This window comes from Mastomys coucha, unplaced genomic scaffold (assembly GCF_008632895.1).
Source record: "Mastomys coucha isolate ucsf_1 unplaced genomic scaffold, UCSF_Mcou_1 pScaffold5, whole genome shotgun sequence".
In the NCBI taxonomy this organism is placed as follows: Eukaryota; Metazoa; Chordata; class Mammalia; order Rodentia; family Muridae; genus Mastomys; species Mastomys coucha.
This window is the reverse complement of record NW_022196911.1, coordinates 117,396,107-117,422,073: the sequence shown is the minus strand read 5'-3', so window position 1 is coordinate 117,422,073 and position 25,967 is coordinate 117,396,107. Positions and strand designations below refer to the sequence as shown.

General features: G+C 47.3%; 1 protein-coding gene and 1 long non-coding RNA gene across 9 annotated transcripts in view; one reads left to right on the top strand and one right to left on the bottom strand.

Moving 5' to 3' along the window:
* Ccdc57 (coiled-coil domain containing 57) overlaps positions 1 to 24,661 on the top strand; it is a 101,466-nt gene extending 76,805 nt beyond the window's left edge. For 7 of the 8 annotated variants that reach the window (XM_031354839.1, XM_031354840.1, XM_031354838.1 and 4 more), the window contains one exon: positions 24,259 to 24,661. In XM_031354839.1, coding sequence (XP_031210699.1) covers positions 24,259 to 24,497 — 239 coding nt within the window. In that variant the 3' untranslated portion in view covers positions 24,498 to 24,661. Of the gene's footprint in view, positions 1 to 18,668; positions 18,801 to 24,258 lie in introns of those variants that run through there. The other variant, XR_004113764.1, reaches the window with a different exon arrangement.
* LOC116079120 lies at positions 16,715 to 18,816 on the bottom strand. The gene is made up of 2 exons (XR_004113765.1): positions 18,603 to 18,816; positions 16,715 to 17,026 (listed from the first exon to the last, which is right to left on the bottom strand). It is a non-coding gene; the product is annotated as an uncharacterized LOC116079120 (long non-coding RNA).
* Positions 24,662 to 25,967: the final 1,306 nt, after the last annotated feature.

Here is a 25,967-nt window from a genome sequence, read left to right as displayed (position 1 = left end):
CACTTACAGAACACACCTGCTGTGCACATTCTGACTGTAACTGTGGCCACACTGTACTACCACTTACATAACACACCTGCTGTGCACATTCTGACTATAACAGTGGCTGCACTGTATTACCAGGCTTCTCTTATCTGGAGATCCAGAAGGAAGAAAGAAAAAGAACATCTGACCCTTGTCTGGTGGCCTGACGGCAGAGCCTCCCTGTCTTAGACTCAGCTTGAATGGCCAGCCCTTTATCTGAGGCCTCACCAGGAGAACACTCCTACAAGGAAGGGATGGGAGAACAGGCAGGAAGTGGCCAATGGGCGAGGCCTGGACACACCCCTACTGGCTCCTCCCTGGCTCTGTGGATCTAATAAGCTTCTTTTTCTTTCTTTCGTTCTTTTTTTTTTTTTTTAGATTTATTTATTTATTTTATGTGTATGAGTACACTGTAGCTGTACAGATGGCCATGAGCCATAATGTGTGTGGCTGCTGGGAATTGAACTCGGGACCTCTGCTGGCCCCGCTCACTCCGACCCTGCTCACTCTGGTGTAATTCACTGTAGCTGTCTCCAGACGCACCAGAAGAGGGCATTCGATCTCAATGCAGGTGGTTGTGAGCCACCATGTGGTTGCTGGGATCTGAACTCAGGACCTTTGGAAGAGCAGTCAGTGCTCTTACCCGCTGAGCCATCTCCCCAGCCCCAAGCTTCTCTTTCTAGGGAAGCTAGGTAATGATATTTTTCTCCTTTAAAATGTTCATTTTGAAAACAAAAACCAAACTGTTTGTTGGTCAAGGCAGGGTTTCTCTGTGTAGCCCTGGCTGTCCTGGAACTCACTCTATAAACCAGGCTGGCCTTGAACTCAGATCCACCTATCTCTGTCTTCCTAGTGCTGGGATTAAAGGCGTGCACTGCCACTCTCTGGCTCCAAAACAATTCTTATAAGGACCGACCAGAGGACTTACCTTTGTGGTAAAAGTGCTTAGACCCAGCACCTACATAGGCCAGGTGTGACAATGTGCACCTGTCATAGGCCAGGTGTGACAATGTGCACCTGTCATAGGCCAGGTGTGACAATGTGTACCTGTCATAGGCCAAGTGTGACAATGTGTACCTGTCATAGGCCAAGTGTGACAATGTGTACCTGTCATAGGCCAAGTGTGACAATGTGTACCTGTCAGGGTGGATTTGGGGGATGCTGGCAAATCTGGCTGAGACAGCTTTCTCCTCATTCAATGAGACACCTTAGCATTAGGAAACAGCCAGATATGATGGTGCATACCTTCAATCCCAGCACTCAGGACACAGGGGTAGGCAGAGTTCTCTATAGTTCAAGGCCAGACATAATAGAGTGACCGTGTCTCAAAAGATTAAGCACACAGCACACAGGACACAGAGGCAGGCAGATTTCTGAAGCGGAAACTTAAGTCGGTTGGATAGTGTTTTGTTGGAGCAAACACGTGAAGGAACATTTAGCTGAAGTAGACACAGGTGAAAGATTAAGGCAGACTCATAAAGGAATGTTTGGCTGAAGCAGGCATAGATGAAAAGGTGTTTTGTTAAAGCAAACATGTGAAAGGGCATGTGATGAAAGATTTTTTTTGTTAAGGACACACATGTATTGGTCTGTCTTATATTGTGTAGTTGAGTTGTATTTGTCGGGACTCTATAGAAAGAAATACAGCAAAAAGAAAAAAGAAGAAAAAAACTTCTGGTGGTGTGCTACAGTTTCTTGTCGCTTCAGAGGACTCGGGCTGATTGACAGTGATGATAGCTGAGACAGACCCACGTGCTGAGACAAGACCTGTAGAAGACAGGTGATGTTTAGAGGGTATAAATAGGATTCAAGGGACAATGACAGAGGCTGAGCTTGGCTTGCTTATAGAGCTAGCTGTGTAATGCCTGTGAGTCTCTTGTCTTTGCTGATCTTCGATTCCCTGAGAGGCACAGCCAAGAACTTCTGGTGTTTCTCTGAGTCCCTCCTGCTGACTGGAGCTAAGGCTGAGGCCTGGCTGTTCCTATTAGACAGTGCCACTGCTGCTACTGACCCTGACATTTCTGTTTTTAAGTGGTGGATTGAGCTGCCTTGGCTAACCTATAAAGTGAACTGCCGATTTCCAGACAACACAGATGGGAGGTAATCCAGAGAACCATTTCTAAGCAGGTCCACTTTCCCTCTATCCTTTCTTTTCCACCCTCTGGTAGATGGTGGACTAAAGGGAGATTAAAACATTTTAAAACCATCATTAAAAATCGGGTTTTAAGAAATTAAAATTAGGGCTGGAGAGATGGCTCAGTGGTTAAGAACATTGACTGCTCTTCCAGAGGTTCTGAGTTCAAATCCCAGCAACCCCTTGGTAGCTTACAACCATCTGTAATGAGATCTGATACCTTCTTCTGGGGTGTCTGAAGACAGCTACAATGTACTTACATATAATAAATAAATAAATAAATAAATAAATAAATAACAAATTAAAGTTACAGATTTCCCTGAGTTTGAGTACTATAATCCCAGCACTTGGCAGGCAGAGGCAGGAGGACCCCAGAGTTTGAGACCAGTCTGCTCTACAGAGTAAGTTCTAAGACAGACGGGTATATAGAGAAACTCTGTTTCAAAAAACCAAAATAAATCAATAAGATAAAGGGCTGGCAAGATGGCTTGGTGGATAAAGGTGAGTGCTGTCCAATCTGACAAGTGACGTTTAGTCCTGGGAACCACAAGGTAACTTCTAACCTTCATAGACATGCTGTGGCAAGTGTCCACACACACACAACAACAAAAACGTGGGGGGCTGGGGAGATGGCTCAGCCAATATTAGCACATTGCTCTTGCCAAGGACACAGGTTTGATTCCCAGGACTCACATACTGCTCACAGCCATCTCTAATTCCAGTCCTAGGCTCCAACACCCCCTTTTCACTAAGCATGTCTGTGTACACATGTGGTACACATACTGTCTCGCAGGAAAAATACTTATACAAATAAAATAAGTAAATTTTTAACCTTCCTTTAAAAGATTTATTATTTATTTAATGTATATGAGTACACTGTAGTTGTCTTCAGACACACCAGAAGAGGGCATCGGATCCTATTACAGGTGGTTATGAGCCACCATGTGGTTGCTGGGAATTGAACTCAGGACCTCTGGAGGAGCAGTCAGTGCTCTTAACCACTGAGCCATCTCTCTGGCCCCCTTTAAAAAACTTTAAAAACTAAATTTAAAAATGTTCACTTTTGAACATTAGCACTTAATTGAGGCAAAACAGGTATGGGCTAATCCTAGAGTTTTCAAATCAGGGAAGCTAGCACTCCTGAAGCTTCACCTGGGTGTCACTGGGCTGCCTTGTGGACTTTAGTTGCAGCCCCCCTGTCAACACCAATCAAGGGCATGATGGGCTGAGGAGAGATGGCTTAGCAGCTAGGAGTACTGGCTATGACTAGGCAGGGTGGCATATGATTTGATCCCAGCCCTTAGGGAGGCAGAAGCAGTTTGAGGTCAGCCTCATTTACAGAGTAAATGGGGAGCCAGAGACTCTGAGAAACCCCGTCTTGAAAACCCATTAATAATAATAATAGTAATAATAATAGTAGTAGTAGTAAATAAATAAACAGATGAGAGAGAGAGAGAGAGAGAGAGAGAGAGAGAGAGAGAGAGAGAGAGCGCGCACTGGCTTTTCTTCCTGTGTTCAATTCCAGGTACCCACATGGTCACAGCCTTCTGTGGCTCCAGTCCTGGGGAATCTGGCACACACTTCAGGATGGTGATGTGGGGTTTTGATGCATTTCCTGATTTGTTTCTTGGCCCCCAACCTGGCCTCCTGTAATGTTTATTAACCAGGAGTCCCTGACATCAGAGCTGCCTACTGTCTGGCCTCTGCAGGTGCTTTGCATCTCTTGTGAAACCCAAGGTGAGCTTAGGAGTGCAGGCAAGCTGTCACTGTGGGAGATGGTAATGAGCTTGTTGTGATGCATATTTATGATAAGAAAACATCAAGAGAAAATCTCACAGGATGGGTAACCTCCAAAAACAGTTTGTGACTACTGTAAACTGACCCAGAACACTGTGTTCCTTTCCTGTCTGCTTCAAACACTTGAAAACTGACACACAATTCCCCTAAGGTGTAAGTGACCTGAGCTGGAAGATAGACAGGAGGCTTCTGATAGCCAAGGCCGTGAGATGAATGGGCCAAGAAGACCCTGGTAACAGCCACTCTGGGAGAGAGAGGCAAACTTTAGCAGCCTGCCAGCTGAGCTCCAGGAACTTTCCAGAGGAGGGTAAAGAGAGCCTGTGAGCCCTGGTTCACCTGGCCCTGGCACTGTCGCAGCAGCCTCACTCGCACTGTGCCAGGCTGCCTTGGTCATGAGATCAGGGCGCCTCTTTGCTTCTCAGTGTATCTGCCCTTGGCTTGGTCCCTGGTGCTGAATGAGAGCCTGCTGCTGGCAATACTTCTGAGATACCTGCGCACCACCACCCACAGCATCTTTGAATTGCTTTTACAGAACCTTGTGCAGAGGCTGAAGAGATGGCTCAGTAGTTAAGAGCACTGGTTGCTCTTCCAGAAAACCTGAGTTTGATTCCAGGTACCCACATAACTCTAGTTGCAGGGGATCCAATGATATCACACACACATAAAATAAAGGTAAATATTTTAAAAATAATAATAATAAACAAGGGGTAGTGTGTACCACCTTTAGAATACCCAGGGCTACACACACACACACACACACACACACTTGAAAAACAAAGCAACCAAAAATTTTGCTTTAGAAAAGAAGAAACAAGCAAAGCTGCTGAGGTCCTGAGGTAGATGAGCTGCCTGTTTGGCACCTGTGCTGAGGTTCCTCAGGACAGAGCTCTCCACAGTTTTGAGACACACATGCCCAGAGAAATGATGTCTTTTTTTGTTTGTTTGTTGGTTTGTTTGTTTGTTTGTTTAAGTAGTTATGAGGCTATGGCAACTGCCACTCAGAAACACAACACGTCAAAGTCACTTCTAAAGCAAAGCAAATACATTTAGAAATAATCAAATTGGCTTGCTTTTTAGTGGTTTATTCTAGGGCAATAGAATTCTGGCACTCATTTCAACTCCTGCGAGTTCTGCTGATAAAGACTTCACTCTGAGATTCCCCCTTAAACAGCTGGCTAACTGGACAAAGATACAAAGCAGCTGTTTGCAGACAGGAGGGCAGGCATCACTGTGTGACACCCTTAGGAGGAATAGAAACCAGTTTTAGGTCGTCTGACTTTCTGTCTGGGGTGCAAGGAACAGGTAAGCACAGGCAGTAAGTTGCAGGAGAGACAAAGAATGGAACTTGGAGAAGCCAGGAAGTGAACCTTGAGGCAAGATTCTAGATAAAAGAGAGGACTGTGCAGAAGGAGTCATAGATACCCCATAGCATGTGCACCAAGCCAGGATCCAGGCTGGGGGTACCTGGGTGGTAGACTGCTTTTCTGGCATGCCCAAGGGTCTGCTCATCCCAGCACTGACAATGCAAAGCAAGTTCAGAGAACGGATGGTCACAAACTCAAGGCCAGCCTGCTCTACTTGTGAAGTTCCAAACCAGCCAGGACTACACATGAGACCCTGTCTCAATAATCCACTCCTCCCCCCAAAATTTTTTCAGGCCAACCTAGGGTACATAGCTTGAGACCCTATCTCAAAAAGCAGTGAGAGAGAAAGAGGGAAAAAGGAGAGGAGGGTGGAGGGTGCTCAGGCTCCAGGCCCGAGAAAGCTCCACAGAGGAGGAGGGTTGAGGCCTCCTCTGCTTCTGCAGTCCCGAGGAGCCTAGACGGCATCTCAACTGTACAAAATCAACCCAGGCTTCTCCAAAAGGCAGAAGGAATTTCAGTACCATAAGAAAATGTCTAGGGGCTGGAGAGATGGTTCAGTGGTTAAGAGCACTTGACTGCTCTCCCAGAGGTCCTGAGTTCAATGCCCAGCACCCACTTGGTGGCTCACAATCATCTCTAATGATTCCTTCTGCTGTGCAAGAAGACAGAGCACTCATAAACATAAAATACATGAATAGATAAGTCAAAAGAGAAAGAGAGAGAGAAAGAGAGAGAGAGAGAGAGAGAGAGAGAGAGGAAAAAAAGTGCCTAGCCAGGCATGGTAGGTATAGTCCTTTAATCCCAGACTTCAGGAGGTAGAAACAAGCACATCTCTGACTTTGAGGGCAGCCTGGTCTACATAGTCAGTTCCAGGACATCTAGGGCTACATAGTGAAACCCCCATCTCCAAAAATTAAAAGAAAGAAAAAAAAGAACATGTCTAGCATCAAATCACAATTTTATAAGCCATGTGAAGTATATGAAAATATGATCCATAACAAAGATGGACGTAATGCCAAGCGGTTGGTTGGTTGGTGGTGCATGTCTTTACCTAGCACTTGGGACATAGAGGCAGGTGGATCTCTGAATTTGAGTCTAGCTGGTCTATAGAGTTGAGTTCCAGGACAGCCAGGGCTACCCAGAGAAACCCTATCTCCAAAAACCAAACAAAAACACATGGAAGAAAATCAGCCAGTGAAAAGATCCCAGAAATGTAGGAAGTAACTGAGGTAACAGACAAATGTGAGCTGTTATGAGGGCTGGAGATGTGGACTCCCCTAGCATGCACACAGACCTGGGTTCAATCCCCAGCACTGCCTGAACCAGGCATCACAGCTCATTCCCACATCCTAGCACTTAGAAGATGGACCCAGAAGTTGAAGGTCATCCTTGGCTACTTTAGTTCAGTGGTTCTCAACCATCCTGATACTGAGATCCTTTAAGATAGTTCCTCATGTTGTGGTGACCCCCAACCATAAACTTATTTTGTTGCTATTTCATATCTGTAATTTCATGGTAGATACCTGATGTGACCCCTCAAAGGGTGGAGACCTACAGGTTGAGAGCCACAGACTTAGGTAGCGCCAGGCCAGCCCGAGCTATTGTCAACACATTTGGAGGGGCATTTTTTAAGAAGATTTATTTGTTTGTTTTTCTCTTTTTAACTATTTTTCTTACTTCTCAACCAGTTTCTCCTCCCAGTCCCTCCCTACAACCACTCTTCTGGCCCCTACCCCATCCACTCTCCCTCTGTTTCTCTTTTGAAAAAACAAAGCCTTGCAGGATGGTGGTTCTAAGCAGGATCTCCACAATCTCACAGAAAAAGAGAGGAAGGACAGAAGAAGCATTTGAAAAAAATAGTGTTTTGTGTGGTTTGTTCTTTGCTCTTTTTTTTTTTAATTACTTTATTTTTACAGTCTAGTCATTACCCCTGTCCCAGTCTGGCCTTTCCATCCCCCCCCCCCAAGGACTCCCCACTCCCTTGGGCCTCAAGTCTCTTGAAGGTTGGGCGCATCTTCTTCCACTGAGGCTAGACTAGGCAGTCCTCTGCTGTATATGTGTCAGGGGACTCGAACCAACTAGTGTATGCTGCCTGTTTGGTAGCTCAGTGTCTGAGAGATCTCAGGAGTCCGGGTTAGTTGAGACCGCTGGTCTTCCTATGGGTTGCCCTCCTCCCCAGCTTCTTCCAGACTTTCCCTAATTCAACCACCCTGCCTTCAGTCCATTAGTTGGGTGTAAGTATCTGCGTCTGTCTCAGTCAGGTGCTTGTGGGGCCTCTCCATGCTAGGCTCCTGTCTGTAAGCACACCATAGTATCAGTAAAAGTAGTCAGGTCTTGGAGCCTCTCCTTGAGCTGGGGCCACTGGACCTCCTTTCCCTCAGGCTCTTCTCCATTTTTTTTTCCTGCAGTTGTTCTAGACAGGAACTGTTCTGGGTCAGTGTTTTTGACTGTGGGATGCCTTGTCTTTCTATTGGAGGTGGACTCTACAAGTTCCCTCTCCCCACTGTTGGGCATTTCATCTAAGGTTCCTCCCTTGAGTCCTGAGAGTCTCTCACCTCCCAGGTGACAAATTTCCATTCATTCTGCTGGCCTTCAGGGCTTCTCTCCTGTCTCCTCCCAAATACCTGATCATGTTCCCCTTTAACTCTTCCCTTTCCCACCCAGGTCCCTCCCCACCTCTGCCTGTTTTCTTCTTCCTCCCAAGTGGGATTGAAGCATCCTCACTTGGGCCCTTCTGCTTGTTAACCTTCTTGAGTTCTGTGGATTGTATTCTAGGTATACTGTACTTTTTTGACTAATATCCACTTATTAGTAAATACATACCATGCATGTCCTTTTGGGTCTGAGTTACTTCACTCAGGATGATTTTTTCTTTTCATTTCTCTTCTTTTCTCTGGGGGGTGGGTGGGTGGGGGTATTTCCTAAACAGAACTCCAGTGGTTCAGGCTCTAAGATCAACAATTGATATACGGGACTTCATGAAACTGAAAAACTTCTGTAAGGCAAGGGTCATAGTCAATAGGACAAATCAACAACCTACAGAATGGGAAAAAAATCTTCAATAACTCCACATCCAATAGAAGGCTAATATCTAAAATACATAAAGAACTCAAGAAGCTAACCTCCAAAAAACCAAACAACCCAATCAAAAAATAGGGTGTAGAACTAAACAGAATTCACAACAAAGGAATCTCTAATGGCAGAGAAGCATTTAAAGAAATGTTCAAAGTCCTTAGTCATCAGGGAAATGCCCCTGAGATTCTACCTTACACCAATCAGAATGGCTAAGATCAAAAACTCAGGTAACAGCAGATACTGGCAAGGATGTGTGGTTTGTTCCTTTTTTTTTTTTTTTTTTTGGTTTTCCGATACAGGGTTTTTCTGTGTAGGCCTGGCTGTCCTGGTACTCACTCTGTAGAACAGGCTAGCCTCGAACTCAGAAATCCACCTGACTCTGCCTCCCAAGTGCTGGGATTGTGTGGTTTGTTCTTGATGAGAATTGTTTGTTTGGCTTGATAAGTTCACTTTGTAGCTCTGGCTTGTTTGGAGCACATTATGTATCTATCCTTGCCAGACAAACCTGGTGTTCTGAGCTGGATCCCTGTAACTCACAAACAGGTAGAAGGGCCTAACTCCAGAAAGTTATCTTTTGGCCTCCAAATATGCACTGTGGACTCTTCATTTATATCATACACTTACACACATTCACACATACACTAATAAAATACATTTTGTAAAGAAGGAGATAAAGCCCAGGCAGTGGTGGCACACGCCTTTAATCCCAGCATTTAGGAGGCAGAGGCAGAGGCAGGCAGATTTCTGAGTTTGAGGCCAGCCTGGTCTACAGAGTGAGTTCCAGAGCAGCCAGGGCTACACAGAGAAACTCTGTCTCAAAGAAAGAAACAAACAAACAAATAAACCTTAACTCGATCAAAGAACAACTAGCACATTGTACTTGAAAAAGGAAGATAAAAATTCTGATAGGCTTCTCTCAGAAACTACAAGCCACAAACCAGGATTTCTACTTGGAAATACAGACCAAGCCTGATCTGTATTCCTTCCAGTAATTTTAGCACTCAGGTTGAAAGTACAAGGCTAACTGCGCAGAAACCTGGTCTCCAAGAAGGGTATCATAAAACACAAACAAACACGCCCACCTGGGTGGTGGTGCAAGCCTTTAGGCCTAGCACTCAGGAGGCAGATCAGCAGATTTCTGAATTCCAAGCCTGGTCTACAAAATGAGTCCAGGGCCACACAGAGAAACCCTGTTTCAAAAAAAAACAAAAAAGAAAGAAAGGTAAAAAGTGAATATAGCTGGCATGTAGCTCAGTGTTAGAACACTAGGGGGCTGAGGGTGTTCAGTTGGTAAGAGTGTTTACCTAGAGTCCGCTGGTTTCCATACCCAACACGGCACAAGTAAACACAGTGGCGCAGGTCCATCTTCCTAGCATATGGTGGGCAAAGGCAAGGAAATCAAGTCATTCAGCTATGTATAGATTTTGAGACCAATTTAGGCTATGTGAGACCTTTATTTAAAAAAAATAAAAAAGCCAGGCCAGGTGACACAGGCCTTTAAGCCCAGCTTGGTGTGGGGATGGGTGGGGGTGGGGTGGAACAAAGGCAGGTGATCTCTGAATTCAAGGACAGCCTGGGCTACAAAGACACCCTGTCTGGAACCACCCTCACCTTTTTTTTTTTTTTTAAATAGGTCTCACCTGGCAGGTGTAATTTAGTTCAGTCTCTAGCTTCACAAAATAAAGCATATTTTACACAGTCTAAACATTCTGTTATCTGACTTGGAGTAAAAGCTAAAATTGAGCTATATCCTGTCCCTAGGAGCTCACACAACAACAAGGCTGTGACACACCTATAGACCTGTATTAACATGATCCTCAGCAGACTAAGGTGAAGGATCAGTGGGACCTGGAAGTTCCAGACCAGCACAGGAAGCACGAAAGTTCTGCCTGTGTATGTCTGAGGCCTGAAGACACCGCTGTATCCTCTGGGACTAGAGTCATAGGCAGTTGTGAGCTTGCCATGTGGGTGCTGAAGATGGAACCTGAGTCCTCTTGAAGAGCAGCTGGTGCTCTGCAGCCCCATCTCTCTGCTCTCTTTAATAAGATGGGATCGAATACAGTTCAGGGTGACAGTATGCTCATTATGTGTGACCTTGAACTCATCCTCTCACCTCCATATCCAAGGTGCTGAGATCACAGGAGTATGTCACCACAGCCATGAGACCCCGCCCCCACCTCTCAAAAAAAAAGTCTAAAAATAGGTTAAGAAAGCCAAGAATCCAGCAACAGAAAAACAACTGACCAGTTAACACAGCTGCTTTAAGTTAATTTTTTCTGTGTGAGGATTAAAGTCCCAGAAAAGGAGTGTTTCCACATGAAACCGTCTCTGTAGCAGACAGGATACACTAGTCTCAGGTGTCCCTCTACAAAAGCACCCAGCATGCACACCGTCATATCTACACAAATGCAGGCACAGCACACAGAAACGAGATCTCCAGAAGGGACACAAGGAGCACAAAAGCAATAGCCAAGAAACAGAGGAAATGGCCCCCGCTCCGTCCAGAAAGCCAGGAGTTGTTGGGAGAACAGGTATGCAGAAATAGCAAGGCACTGTTGGGGTCCAGCAGCAGACCAGGCTAGATGTCAACATAGAATCGCTGTCCCTGTCCAACTTAAAGCCAAGCTGTTTACCTCACCTTCCAGAAATCAGACCCAGAGAGACAACTGCCAAATTCCCAACCAGGCAAGATAACAGAGTTCTCTCCACTCTAATCCTCTCACAAAATAGCCTATAAAGCTAACCAGTGTTGCTTAATCGGTTATTTTTCTATTGTTCTAGCTGCCAGTATCAACCTTACAAAGAAAGTAACTTTATTTAGTTCCTTAATTTTGCTATGCTGAGAGGACTGAGCCCAAGGTCATGTACTCCGTAGGTAAGTCATCTCCAGCAGGTAGGAGCGACATCTCCAGCAAGGAAAGTTAACTTTGAAATAAGCTTTTTAGCTGAACTTTGTGGCAAAGGCCTACAATTCCAGCTTGGGCAGGGATCTTCCCATCTCAGCCTCCAAAGTACTGTAGCATGAACAGACATGAGTTGCAGTGGCCAGCTACAACTTCACTGGCTTTGTCTTCAGGCCATAAATCATACCATAATATTTTCTTAATGTAATCTTTTCACTTGTACTATTCTATTGAATAAGTGTTGTCATGAGTTCAGTAGATGATGTTGCTTTGCCAACAGGAAAAGGCCAAGCAAGCAGAAAATAAAACTGATCTGCACACCCAGTTTCAACGAGAATGGGCTGAAGATGCTTTTTAAAGCTGAATTTGTATTAAACATGTGCAAGCCTTATTCTGTCATCCCCAACAGTATAGTATAGCAGTTGTTTACAAGGAGAGCTCGTATATTGTATGTTAAGTCATATGGAATCAGGAGGTGACTTAATCAGTGGCATCTTTCAAAACTTCCATGTAAACACTGAGGCATTCTGTGTGAGGACTAGGGCATGTTTTAGTGCTGGGGAGTGAGATGGCCTGGAGTGGAACCTCAGGAGATCTTAAGGCGTGATTCCACTATGGTTTTAGCAGTTGTGCACCAGGAAATAGGGACAAAGACCAAAGGACTCATTAGCCATAAATCACAATGCCACAGGATGTGTGGGTGAGCTTGTATACAGCAGCCATACTGACCCCAGCATTTAGCACCAGATCCTATACACATTTTACTTATAAAGCTTACCAAGAGGCCAAAGGCAGAATTTTCTCAACTGAGTTGAGTGTATGAATGAGTGCATGGAAGCAAATCTTTTATAAAAAAGCACGAAGAATCGCTGAAGAGACCCAACACACCTCGACCTCACGTGGCATTGAGGACGCAGGTCTGAGCTACCTTTCTGATGGAGGTGGTACTCAGACATCCCAGCATCAAGGAAAATATTTAAGGTCCATGAACATACATGTGTTTTCCTCCCAAGCCCACAGGCAGGGAAATAACTGAAATGGGAGCTGTGGGGGCTGGGCAGGAGTCAGAGCATCACCTAGAGTGTAGTGTAGAGGTTTGTGTTACAGCGACCCTGTACCCATTCTGTCACACTCTAGCCGGTACTGAGTGAATCAGACAAAAGGTGAGAATCTTTTCAGCACAAGCATTCTTCCCTGCCCCAACCATATTGCCTCTTTCCTTTCTTCTACCTTGAATTTGAACTTGCAATCCTCCTGCATCTCTGCCTCTCAGGAGTTGAAATTACAATGTGAGCCTCCACATCCAGCCTCTTTTTGTTTTTTAACTTAAACATTTTCTTTCTTTCCTTCTTTCTTTCTTTCTTCATTTATTTATTTATTTATTGTTTTTTTGAGACAGGGTTTCTCTGTATAGCCTTGGCTGTCCCTCTGTAGACCAGGATGACCTTGAACTCAGAAATCAACCTACCTCTTCCTTCCCAAGTGCTGGGATTAAAGGCGTGCACCACCACTGCCTGGCAATATTTTCTTTCCTTCTTTCTTTCTTTTTTCTTTTCTTTTCTTTTCTTTTCTTTTCTGTTTTTCTTTTTTTTTTTTTTTTTAAGATTTATTTATTATATGTAAATACACTGTAGTTGTCTTCAGACACCCCAGAAGAGGGCATCAGATCTCATTACAGATGGTTGTGAGCCACCATGTGGTTGCTAGGATTTGAACTCAGGACCTTCGGAAGAGCAGTCAGTGCTCTTAACCACTGAGCCATCTCTCCAGCCCCTTCTTTTTTTTTTCTTTTTTTTTCTTCTTTTCTGGAACTCATGAGATCCTTCTGCCTCTGACTTGTGCTGGTATTAAAAGAATGTGCCACCACACTAGGCTTGTCTTACACATTTTCATGATGGCTTAGATTTTTTTTAAAAAAGGATAGAGCCAGGTAGCAATGTCTCTGGCCTTGAATCCCAGCACTCAGGTGGCATAGGCAGGTGATCTCTGAGTTTGGGGCCAGCCAAGTCTACAAATCAAGTTTCAAAACAGCCAGGGCTGTTAGAGAAATCCTATTTGTACCCCTCACTCCTCCCCACACATACAAAGTTTCCTGGTGTGGTAACCCACAACTTTAATCTCAGCACTAGGAAGGCAGAGGCAAATGGATCTCTGTGAGTTGAGTGCCAGCTCAGTCCACAGAGCTGATTCCAGGCCAGCTAGAGTTACAGGATGAGACTCAGTCACAAACAAACAAACAAAAATCAGTGGGGCCATGGTAACACGTGCTGTAATTCTGGCACTCAGTAGCTCCTGTCCGAAAAGCACTTAGGCCTTCAAGATGGGACAGCAATTAAAAGTGCTTGCCATACGAGGCTGATGGACTGAACCCACAGTGTCAAGAAATAGCCGACTTGCTGGGCATGTTGGTACAACTCCCTAATTCCAGGATTAGAGAGGCAGAGGCAGGCAGATCTCTGAGTTCAAGGCCAACTTAGTCTGAGTGAATTCTGGAACAGCCAGGACTACACAGAAAAACCCTGTCTAGAAAAGGAAGGAAGGTAGGAAGGAGAAAGAAATGAATGACTCTTGAACATTGTCCTCTAGCGGCCATGTTTGTGTACTCACACACACCCATACAATACTAGTGGTAATAATAATGGTGCTAATTTGATCATTGAAATATAGGAGCTGGATGGATAGCTCAGTGGTTAAGAGCACTTACTGTTCTTGCAGAGGATCTAGGTTGGGTTTCCAACACCCGTGTCTGTCAGCTCACAACTGCCTGTAATTCCCCTCTAGTTATAGGCGATAACAACACCCTCTAGCCTCCACAGCCCTCTGCATGCATGTAATGCACATAAACTCATGCAAATGTACATTACATTTTAACAGTGTTTACATTTTAATTGAATAAAGAAGAAATGGGCCGGGCGGTGGTGGCACATGCCTTTAATCTCAGCACTTGGGAGGCAGAGGCAGGCGGATTTCTGAGTTCGGGGTCAGCCTGGTCTACAGAGTGAGTTCCAGGACAGCCAGGGCTATACAGAGAAACCCTGTCTCGAAAAACAAACAAACAAAAAAAGACCACAAATGCCTGCCGGGTGGTGATGGCACACGCCTTTAATCCCAGCACTTGGGAGGCAGAGGCAGGCGGATTTTTGAGTTCAAGGCCAGCCTGGTCTACAGAGTGAGTTCCAGGACAGCCAGGGCTATACAGAGAAACCCTGTCTCGAAAAAACAAAAAAAAAAAAAAGAAGAAGAAGAAGAAATTAATTCAAGCAAGGTCTGGCTGCTCGTACCTGTAATCTTAGCCTTTAGGAGACTGAGACAGTAAGATTTACATTAGTTCTAAGCCATCCTGGACAACATAGTGAGTTTCAGGCCAGCTTTAACTACAGAGTGAGATCCTGTCTCAAAACCAAGCAATTTAGCAAGTCAAGAAGGCACCGATGCTTCCACCTTTGGAGAGAGTCTGATGCCCATATGCCTCCCTTTGTCTATGTTGGTGGATCCTACAACATAACAAAGCAAGAAAGGGGACAAGCAGATTGTAAAGAAAGAGCACTCGCTGCCCTCCCCAGTCTCCTCAGCACCACTGCCCCTGTCAGGAAACTAACTATTCCAGTATCACAGGGTCTGCTCTCAGGGCTCAGGGACACACAAGCGCGCGTGCGCGCACACACACACACACACACACACACCTTTAATTCCAGTACTTGGGAGGCAAGGCAAAAAGATCTCTGAGTTTGAGGCCAGAGTGGTCTGCATAGAGTTTTCCAGGCAGCCAGAGCCACATAGGGGGACCCTATCTCAAAACAATAACAACAAAACCCAGAAACGTTAGAGGGAAGCTCAGTGGCAGACTATTCACCTGATATTGTGGAAGGTCTGTTTATTTATTGATTTATTTTATTTCTTTTTTTGTTATTGTTGGGGTTTTTTGTTTGTTTTTGTTTTTCAAGACAGGGTTTCTCTGTGTAGCCCTGGCTGTCCTGGAACTCACTCTGTAGACCAGGCTGGCCTCAAACTCAGAAATCCGCTTGCCTCTGCCTCCCAAGTGCTAGGATTATATTTATTTCATGTTTAAAAGAGTTTTGCCTGTATGAATATGTACAATATATGTGCCTGGTGCTTTCCAGAAGAGGTCATTGGATACCCCTGAACTGGAGTTATGGATGGTTTTATGGGTTAGTTATGAGTATGTGGAAATGAACCCAGGTCCTGTGCAGAAGCAACAAGTGCTGTAAGCCATTACTTCCACCCTAGAAGGCCCCAGTTTAACCCCTAACACTGCAAAACAAACCTGCCAGCATACACTTATAATCCCAGCACTCAAGAGGCTGAGGCAGGAGGATCACAAATTAGAGGCCAGCTTTGTCTACACAGTGAGATCCTGTCTCAAAACAGGCAAACAAGAACATAGTAAAAACTCATATCCAGAACATCTGAATTGACAATTTAGGGCTTGGGATAGATAGATAGCTCAGTTAGTAGGGTGCTTGCCCGCTCTAGCATTATCAAAGCCCTGGGTTCAATCCCCAGTGTTACATAAAGGGAGAATGATGGTATACACCTATAATCCTAGCACTCAGTAGGCAAAGGCAGGAGGTTCAGAAGTTCGAAGTCACAAGTTTGAGGCCACCCTGGGATGCATGAAACTTGGATTCAAGAAAAAAAGAAAACAAGAAAAATTATTGAAATATTTGGGCAGATACTTTACAAAATAGATAAATTGCTAGGAAATTCTAGAAAGATACACTCTATTATATGTAAATTACTCTTAAATAAAAATGATTTAAGAGGCCTGAGAGGTGGCTCACCATGTTAGGGCACCAGCCTCTGAGCCTGACAACCTGAGTTCCATCTCGGAACACACTCTATGAAAGGAAATAACTCCCACAAGTTGTCCTGTAGCTTCCAGAGTGCATGCTGTAGCACACATGAACCCTTCCCCCCAACACACATGCACACGAACACACACTACTACCACATTCTTCTCCTTGGAGCTCTGGGTCCATCATAGACAACATCAAGCCAAGACTATGTAGTAAATGCCTTATCTTGCTGTGTGTTGTTTGAAAGCCACTTGAGATCCTTGAAGGATACTTATAATTCTCATCAAGCCACTGGAGGCTTCTTAATTGTTCTCCTCTGTGGCATTTAGGGATGCCAAGGGAGGCCATTATTGCTGACAAGCAGGCTAGGAGCTCCAGCATCATGGGAGAATGGTAGAACCCAAGGGACAGAGCCAGTGGATGAGCCTGACCACCCCCACCCCCAATAGCTTGAGTGAAAGTATGCTGTGAAGATTCAGCATGAAGAAACAGGACCTAAAAACTTTTTGAAAAAAAGGTGTATAAAGCAATTGGCTTCCTAGATTGACGAGCAGGTATCTGGCCCCAGGTGTATTCCCATCCAGGTCCAGACACTGCACCTGGGGCACTGCCAGGAAAACTTTATTGCAAGGTGGTGGCAGGCCACTTCAGTTTTGCTGTTCCTAAAGTTGTGGCTCTTACAGCTGCTTCAGAAAGGACCGGGAGTATCGGTGGAGCTGCTTGCCTTTCGGAGCTCCTGAATAGACCTTCACAATTTGGCTTTGATTCTTTCTCCTGCTAAGTAGATGATGCTGTCTTCCTTCATCTCTTCTCTTCCAGGCCATACACTCCTTTTCCTTTTCTTAAAGAGTTGGCTGGGCCTCCCAGCACCATGGTAACAGGAGTGGTGACAGTAGTTGTCTTGTATCCTTCCTAAATTGAAAGGGATTAGGCTAAAGTTTCTAAATGTGATGATTGCTGTGTGCTTCTCAATGGGACCTTTATCAAGCTAAGCATTTCTCCTAGCAGGGGCTGGAGTTCAGTGCAGGAGCGTGTGCTTAGCATACACAAAACCTTGAGTCCTACCCCCAGAACTGTAAAAAGGTACTTTATATCCCTGATTTATAAATATGTCATCACAGACAGGCCTTAAACCTTGCCCAGTACTTTATCTCTGCTGAAGTGTACACGGAGAAGCAGCAGCAGACCTGATGTGGGGCCAGCCTTGAGGGACAGCTGTGAGCTTGACATTGCAGCAATGTGCTTAGTACTGATTTGGTTTTGCCTGTATTTGTTTTATGGTTTGGTGTCTGTGTGTGTGTGTGTGTGTGTGTGTGTGTGTGTGTGTGTGTGTGTGTGTGTGTGTGTGTGTGTGTTTGGGGGCAGGCTATCAAAGGATAACTATTTCAGTTCTGTCCTTCCATCCTTGCATGGGCTCTTGGGATTCCCTCAGGTTGCAAGTTTGTATAGCAAGCACTTTCACCTACTGAGCCATTTTCCAACCCCATTTTTTGATTTATTTGTTTGTTTGTTTGTCTGTTTTGAGACAGGGTTTCTCTGTGCAGCCCTGGGTGTCTTGGAACTCATTCTGTAGACCAGGCTGGCCTCAGACTCACAGAGACCCACCTGCTTTTACTAGAACTAAAAGCCCACCAGTGCTATCTGCTTTGGAGTTTTGAGATAAGGCCTCACTATATAACCCATGCTGAAACTGCACTCAGGATCCTATTGCTTCTGCTGCCTACATTCTAGAGTTACAGGTGTGTGCCATCAGGCCAGCTCTTAGTGTTCTTCTAGTCTTATGGATAATTTGGAGAAGAAAGGACTTGACTATTTCCTAAAATTTCTCTCTCTCTCTCTCTCTCTCTCTCTCTCTCTCTCTGTCTGTCTCTCTCTCTCTCTCTCTCTCTCTCTGTCTCTCTCTCTCTCTCTCTCTCTCTCTCTCTCTCTCTCTCTCTCTCTCTCTCTCTCTCTCTCTCTCTCTCTCTCTCCTTTTAAAACAAGGTCTCACCCTGTAACTCCGGCAGGAATTCCCAAAGATCCACCTGCCTCTGCCTCTCCAGTGCCGAGATTAAAGGCGTGCACCACCACTCATGGCCTCTCCCTGCCCTGGAAGCCTTATAAAGAGCCAGAATCCCTTAGTGTGGTGGCACACGCCTTAGTCCCAGCACTCTGGATCTCTGTGAACTCAACAACAGCCTGGTCTACAGAGTGAGTTCCAGGACAGCCAGGCCTACACAGAGAGAACCTGTCTCAAAGCAAGCAAGCAAACAAACAAACCCAAACCAGAATTCTCCCTTCACATTCAAGAACCTGTGCTGTATGCCTACAGTGTCTGGAAAGTTGTGTTTACAATTCAGAACAAAGATACAGAAGAGTTTGGGCTGAGTCTGACCCCAGGTAAATAGTGTTGCCCTTCACCCTTGAAAACTGTGTACCCTGGGGTTCACAATGGTGGAGCTTTGGTGTGTGTGTGAGCCCTCCACACACACATCAGGCACCTACTTACCTCCTGACTTCCTCAGCCAAGGTAACAAGTGCTAGCTGTCAAGTCACAATTGCTGAGAACCCTGGCAGCAGTTCTTCAATAGAACATTACATTCAAGCTCAGGATTAGGAAATGTGGCCTTCCCAATTAAACTTCAGAACTAATCAGTCTAGCAGGGCAAAGGGCATGTCCCGTCAGGCCTGACATTGAGAACTGGAGGTAAGAGATTGGTTGATACTCAGGAGAAACAGTGTTCTCTTGGCATGTGCATTGTGGTACCAACTTTTGTCTAAAACAGAGAGCCAATTAACGGCCTAATAGAACACTTTATTCTATCACTGAGGGTATAAATTTGTAAAGTTCATGTTGCTCTGTATGTGGGACTAAACCCCCTCACTGAATACCTGGGGACCCCTCATATGAGCAGAGCCGGTGTAGCTGCATATAGTGGGATACAGGTGGAGGTGCAAGTGAGACACCTGGAATACCAGCATGTGTCACAACCCAGAAGTGTCCTGGTGACCAGAGTGGCTTCACCAGCCAGAGTGGCTTGTCCCTGCTCTCCTGAGAAGAAGAGCCTCAGGCCTTAAGCACGGAGAACATGGAAGCACTGTGTGCTTCCAACCCAAGGACTAGGGGAAGAGTGGGACAACAGGCCTGCCAGGAACACCTGTGCATAATCTGATGTTAGTTCCTGTCTGTGATTGACACCCAGCCTGTGAGTCCCAAAGCCTCCCCTCTCCTTGTAGTGAGCAAGGCCCTGTGGCTTTCCTGCCTGTCATGAGCACTCAGTGGTGTGGAGGGAGCTGAAGGCAACTGAGGTCGGAGGGCAGCCTTCCGCCTGAGCCACACATGCACTGCTCCTAGGAGGAACCTCACCCCAGTGTACAAGCTGTCACGGCATTCTGCAGTGCTGATCCTTCATCCCTAAGCCAAAGAAGCATAGCACTGGGTAATGTCTACCCTCATCCTACCTGAGTACCCCTTTCCTAGCCCAGAAAGACCTTTTGTTCTGCAGCCTGATGCCCTGTGGACTCAAGAGGTGTTGAGCATTAGTTGGGTGAAGCTGGCCTGATGGTCTTCCTGGAGTTCTTCCCCACCATTCAGTCTGGGGGAATGGGTCTCCTGTCCTTTACAGAGAGGATGCTGACAGAAGCAGCCAAGGCATTGAGCTGTGTGGCTCCCACCAGGCTCCGCCTATGGCTTTGGCCCTGGCCTCATACCCATGCCTGGGTGAGTGCACCCTTCCTGCATGCGCTGCAGGCATGCCATCCTCGGCCTCAGCTTCCTGGGGGGACAGAAAGCAGCTCATGGGGTCCAAAGGGTCATGGGCCAAACCTCCAGAGAATGATTTCAGAGGAGGCCTTTGACCTGGCCAGCTGCCTATGATGTCTTGGGCAAGCTGGGCAGCCTGTGTCAGCGTGGCCAGCAGCCTCTCCCCATAAGGCCACACTGGTAGATGTGGGGAACATTGCCTCACTTAGCTGTCTTAGGCCGGGAACGCAGAAAAAAGTTCAGGTACAGCAGCCCTGAGATGCCACAGTGAGGTTAGATGCAGATAATGAGGGACGGCTAACCACAGTATAGCCATCAGTGAGAGCCTAACAGCCCTGCCTTGCCAGTCTAGGCCTGTTCTGCCAGCGTAGCTTAGGATGCTCAGGAGCCTGCCTGGAACCTCAGGTTGGTAGGCAGACCCTGCAAAAGTTCTTCTGTCATGAGTTTTATCTAGAAGCTAGCCAAACACAAGGTAGCCACCCCCCAAAGAACATCCCATAGAGCCACATGCCATCTGAACACACACAGGACTGTACATGTGGAGAACAGGAACAGGAACAGTGCAGATCCTGAGGCAGGTTCACAGCTTCCCAAACAACCTGAGATTCCTGTTAGATCCCTGGACTTCCCCTGCCTCTCTTTCACCTTCTGCCCACGCAGTTGTCTGTGTCTTCCCAAGAATGTATCCAGAGGCAAGCCAGTTCTGAGGTCACCACACAGTGTAGCTCCTCCTGCAGCTATCATCCCTGTCCTCCGCCCTGTTTCCCCCTTTCCCTTACCCCTGCCAGAAGCAGAATTAGACTTAGGCCAGGTAGCTAGCTGCACAGGCGAGTACCTGTTGGACCCAGCCTCTCTCTGTCTGCTCCCTGTACAGATGGCTTGATATAGGCAGGGCAGCCAGGAAGACACAGGTCCAGTGTCCACACCTGCAGGAATCATCAGGAGGGATGGTCAGACCCAACCACTGAGGGCTCCCTCTTTGAACCCATGGCAGTGGACACTTGCTGAGGTCCCTGCTTTTTTGCTGTGGCACAGTATGGAGCCCAAGCTGCTGGCCATGCAGCTCTGGGTTCCCCAAGGTTACAGTGAGGAGTTAGGCAGCATCTTATTACCTGAGATTAAAGGCTCCTTTAGGAAAAGGAATGAGGCAGGGGGGTTGGTACAGGAATGGGGATGTCAGGCCACCACTATATGTGGACTTGAGGGCTGAGGAAGCAAGATGGTGTTCACCCGTGCAGGCCACACTGAAGGCCTGGACTCTGGAGCCTTGGAGAGTTTGAAGGGCCAGAAGTGTAATACAAGCTAGTTGATAAGCATGATGGAAAAAGGAGCCCAGGGTAAATGCCAAGGAACCTGACGTGCACACAAGATCCCATGGAGGGAGAGCAGTCTCAGTGTAGGCTGGGTAACCCACAAAGACAAGGCTGGCTGGAGCAGCCACGCCTGAGATGAGATACAACTGAGTCTTGAGCTGTAGCCCAGGCCCAGGGCAAGGCAGCTTCTCCCCAGCTCCAAGGCAGCTTCTGGAGACCTCACTGAGTCCAGTCCTTTGCAAAGCCACATCATGGCATCCACGTAGCTGGGAGGTCACACCATATCCTGGAGCCAAGCAGCTAGGATAGTAGCTCTGAAGATGACTCCTGGACCTAGGAATTTCAGGTACAAGACAGGGGAGGCTCAGAAAGAATTTCCCTTGATAGTTAGACACTTTAGTGTAGATGAGCGCCAAGCCCATCTCCAAACAGTCAGCTCTCCTCGCTAGACTCCAGGATCAAGTGTTCAGTGAAGACATGCCATGGCTCTGCAGTAACCCCACACATGGACCCATAAGGCTCCAATACCTCTCCCTCAATTAAGAGCCACAGGGACTAAAATGTCTTACAGAAACAGAACTTTCCACGAGTCAACTGCTGGGCAGAGGCAGGTCAGGAATAGTTGGCTGGCAATGTCCTAGACAGTTGTTTGTCCTGACTTCAAGAGCCCAGGTGACAAAGTAGAGTGCCAGACAGGGAGAGTGGGTTTTACGGGCAGTTACTGGTCAGACCTCTGGTCAGCACTCACGGGAACCAAACCTCTAGTCCAGGGACTCAGGCCCCAGACAGCCTAGTGTCATGCCTCCCAGCTACAGAGCAATGGGCTGAGGCCCCTGCCCTGAAGGCCTGGGAGTTGGCCCAGGGACCTCTTTCCCGCCATAGGGAGGACCTTCGAGAGAGAGGCTAGGAGCAGAAACCACAGGCCACAAAGCAGAGCATCCTGCTCCTCCTCTAACCAGACCTACTCAGCAGGTCAGTAAATGTGTCTAGCTCTTGGTGCTGGTTAGAAGCTACTTGTCTGACACTGGTCTGAGTCGTGAGCAGCTCCACTGTGACCACCGGTTGGATCAGGCTAGTTCCTTCCTTGGCCTGTGCCCCTGCCAGGTAAACAGCATGAGGATCTAGCATGAAGCCCTTTCTGTGATTCCTGCCCCTTCATGATGACCTAGAGGGGCAAGAGCCATGTGATATGGTAGCTGGTATCTGGGAGAGAGATGGGGTGGGAACATCTGTGTAAGAGAAGGGTGGATGGGGTTTGGAGAACCAGACACAGCTAGCAGGAGTCCTCAGAATCCCGGTTGGCTCCCAAGTCAGACAGCAAAGACTGCTCCAGCAGGAGCCAGAGCAGAAATGGCCCTAATGAGGTTGCTGGTTCTAAATGTTTCAAAAAGTTTCCTCAGAAAGATGGACATGCTGGACAGTGGTGGCACACGCCTTTGATCCCAGCACTCGGGAGGCAGAGGCAGGAGGATTTCAGAGTTTGAGGCCAGCCTGGTCTACAGAGTGAGTTCCAGGACAGCCAGGCTACACAGAGAAACCCGGTCTCAAAATAAATAAATAAATAAAAAGAAAAAAGAAAGAAGAAGAAGAAAAAAAGCTGGACATACTTGTAACCCCAGTTCTCACAAGGCTGAAGCAGGAGTATTGCCATGAGTTTGGCAGCAGCCTGGATTACAAAGTAAGACCCCGACTTAAAAGAGACAGACACAGAGAAAAAGAGACTCACACATAGTCTTGTTATCACAAAGTAGAAATAAACACAAGATGGGAAGCAGGGAGGAGGGCAGTTCACTTCCCTGGAGCCCATGCAAGCACTCAGGCTCCATGCCCACAGCACAGTGGGTTCAGCCCTGTACTCTGTGGCCGGACTGACTCTTACCCTAGTCAGTGTCCATTCAGCATGTTCCAGGTCCATGGGAGTCACAGAGAGGTGGATTCATCAACTCTGGACAGACAGACATGCCTATCACCTCCCAGGTTGCCTCATGCACATAAGATAGCTGAGTTAAGACTAGCAAGCAGTGGGGCTATGACCCCAAGACACTAGAGTCTGCAGCTTATAGAGTGCATGGGGTTGCGTGCTCTTCACCCCTGCACTTGGGAGGCAGAGGCAGGCATATCTCTAATTTCAGGCAGTTTACAGAGTGGGTTCCAGGTAAACCAGAAGCTTTCCTGTCTGCTGGGCCAGGCTGTCAGGGAGGAAGGACAGGTCTGTCTGTGTCCCCGAGGGAGATGGAATGTTTTTAGAAAGGACAGAAAAGCTCAAAAGACAAAGATGGTCTTCTACAGTAAGGTGGTGGTGGTGGCGGCAGCACACACCTTTAGTCCCAGCATTTGGGAGGCAGAGGCAGGTGGATTTCTGAGTTCAAAGCCAGCCTGGTCTACAGAGTTAGTTCCAGGACAGCCAGGGCTCTGTCTCAAAAAACCAAAATAAATAAAGATGGTCATCTACAAAAGCCAGACATGGCTTACTTATAGGCACTTACCCATTAAGTCTGGGTTCTAGCAGCAGCCACAGCCACAGCAGCAATAAAATGACCACTTAGACCATGGCTCAAGTAGACACCGGCAGGGCCACCCTAGGCTTGTCAGACAGTCCTTGGCCTGTCTCTGTCAGGGATGCAAGTGGTCAGAAGTGTTCATGAACACTCTCTGTACACTCAGACCCCAGGGACAGGACGAGGGACTGAACTCTCAATGGAGTGGCCTGGCTTGAATGAGGGTGGGGGGCATCTGCCCCTCACACCCTTAGGAATAGTCACAGCCTCACAGGTGGTTTTTTGTTAGTTTGTTTCCAGAGCCCAGATTTCTGTGCATTAGGGGAGAGGCAGGCCCAGGATCAGATGAAAATATGTGAAGCCTGTGCCCACACAGACCTCTTGCACCCTAGTCAGGACCCAATACAGCTGCTGCCACTGGCTAGGGCTAGGTCACTATGCAGGGCCTGCTGGCCTATATAGGCTCCTACAAGGAAAAGCAGAATATCAGTCCCTATAGGTTGTTGATTATGACATGACCAACTCTGAGCACATACCTACCTTCCCTTCCCGTGTTCCTAACCTACATTTTTTCCTACTTCTTGCCTATAGAGTGTCCAGCACCTCCAGGACCCAGCTGTTTCCAAAAGGTCAACCGGAGCCCTGACCCCATACAAAAGGTCAACCGGAGCCCTGTCCCCAAACAAAAGGCCTTTGCTGTCAAAGGGCTAAAGATGGAAGCTCAGCCAAAAGCCACACACCCCAGACCCAGCAAGTCTCACCCAGCTAAACCTACAAACTGCCATCAGCAGCGGCACCCTAGGATCCGCAACTACAACCTCAAGGACTAAATCTCAGCTCCTACAGGGGAGCTCCCAGGGGCCTCCACTTTGGTCCGTGGGGCCTGTGCTTGTACAAGTTGGTAGTGAGTATACAGGTGGGCTGTGAGCACAGGACAGGCTCCCAAATGATGGCCTTCCTATGCTAAAGAGCAATTAAAGCCTCCTCCATCTGCTTGGCCTGTGAAGTTGTCCGTCTTGTCCTACTTGGGAAATGCAGGCTGGAGCCTGGGGCTGGCCTCTGGCCCCTGCCTGTCACCACCCACAGCCACTGTGCACTGGCCTCGTCAGTGACCCTGTCCTCCAGAACCTGGTGGGCAGAATAGAGTGGCCACCTGCAAAGTATGTCCCCAAGGAACACTGTGTGAGAGGTCCTCCCAGGAGCATGAGCCTGGCGGAGAGGCCCTGTCTCAGGAATATACTCACCTGCCTACTGAAAACCTCATGAGACCTGCCTGGCCATTTCCTGCCCACAGCAGAACTTAGAGGGCCGTGACCTTAGGCCTTGCTGGGTGTCAGACACACAGGGCTGCAGGGATGGAGGCAGCTCCCAGGTCCAGGTTGCTGTGTCTCTGACTAATCATGTGACTCTTGCAGCTTCATTTTTCGTCTGTGTAAAATCCTGACAGTGATTCCCAGCTCACATGTGTGGGCCAGACAAACATCACAGGAAAGCCCACACTCAGTAATGTGGTCTTGGGTGCCAGTTGGAAACCTCAGGCCTAGGTAGCAGACATCTGCGGATCCCTCGTGCTGCGTGTCTGTAGTAGGCTGCTTTCAAGGTGCATATGCCAAGAGTGAGCCACAGGATGCCTTCCTAACAGGCCACCTAGGTACACTGTGCTTTCAGGACCAGCAGGAGCAATGGCAGGCCATCCTGATGTGGCTTTCCCATATCCACATCTGGCAATCCACTTTCTTTGTCACACGTTTTGAGATGTAGCCCCGCAACTTCCATGGATGAAAAGAAGAGCAGAGAAGTCTGCTCTGACCTCAGCACCCTGCTCTGTGCGCAGGCCCAGACTCTGCACCCCAGCCTGCTAGCCTGGGTTTCATCCCCTCCACTCAAGACCCTGACAGCTGCAGAGGGCAGAGCTCTGCTGACATGGCATATCTCAAGGCTCCAGGAGCTGGGGTGGGACAGCTCTGGCTAGCATGTGCACAAGCCTTTTGTAAAACTCTCCTAGGCTGGCCCTGAAACCCAAAGACACCCACAATGAACACCAAAATGAAGACCCTCGAATGGGGACAGTGCAGGTATCTGACTTGGGTTCTGCACCCCCACCTCTGTAGAATACAAAGTACAGCAAAAGATATCATCAGCAGCCCATGGAACGGGCCCTAAAGGTATAGGGGTACTAATTGGAGAGCTTGGGGCAAGCCAGCATGTGGGCAGAACACACCTGCCAGTCCTACAGGCTGCCCTTCAGGGGCCCTGCTTAGTCTTCTTCCACAGAAAGCCTGGGTGGACAGCCACGTTGG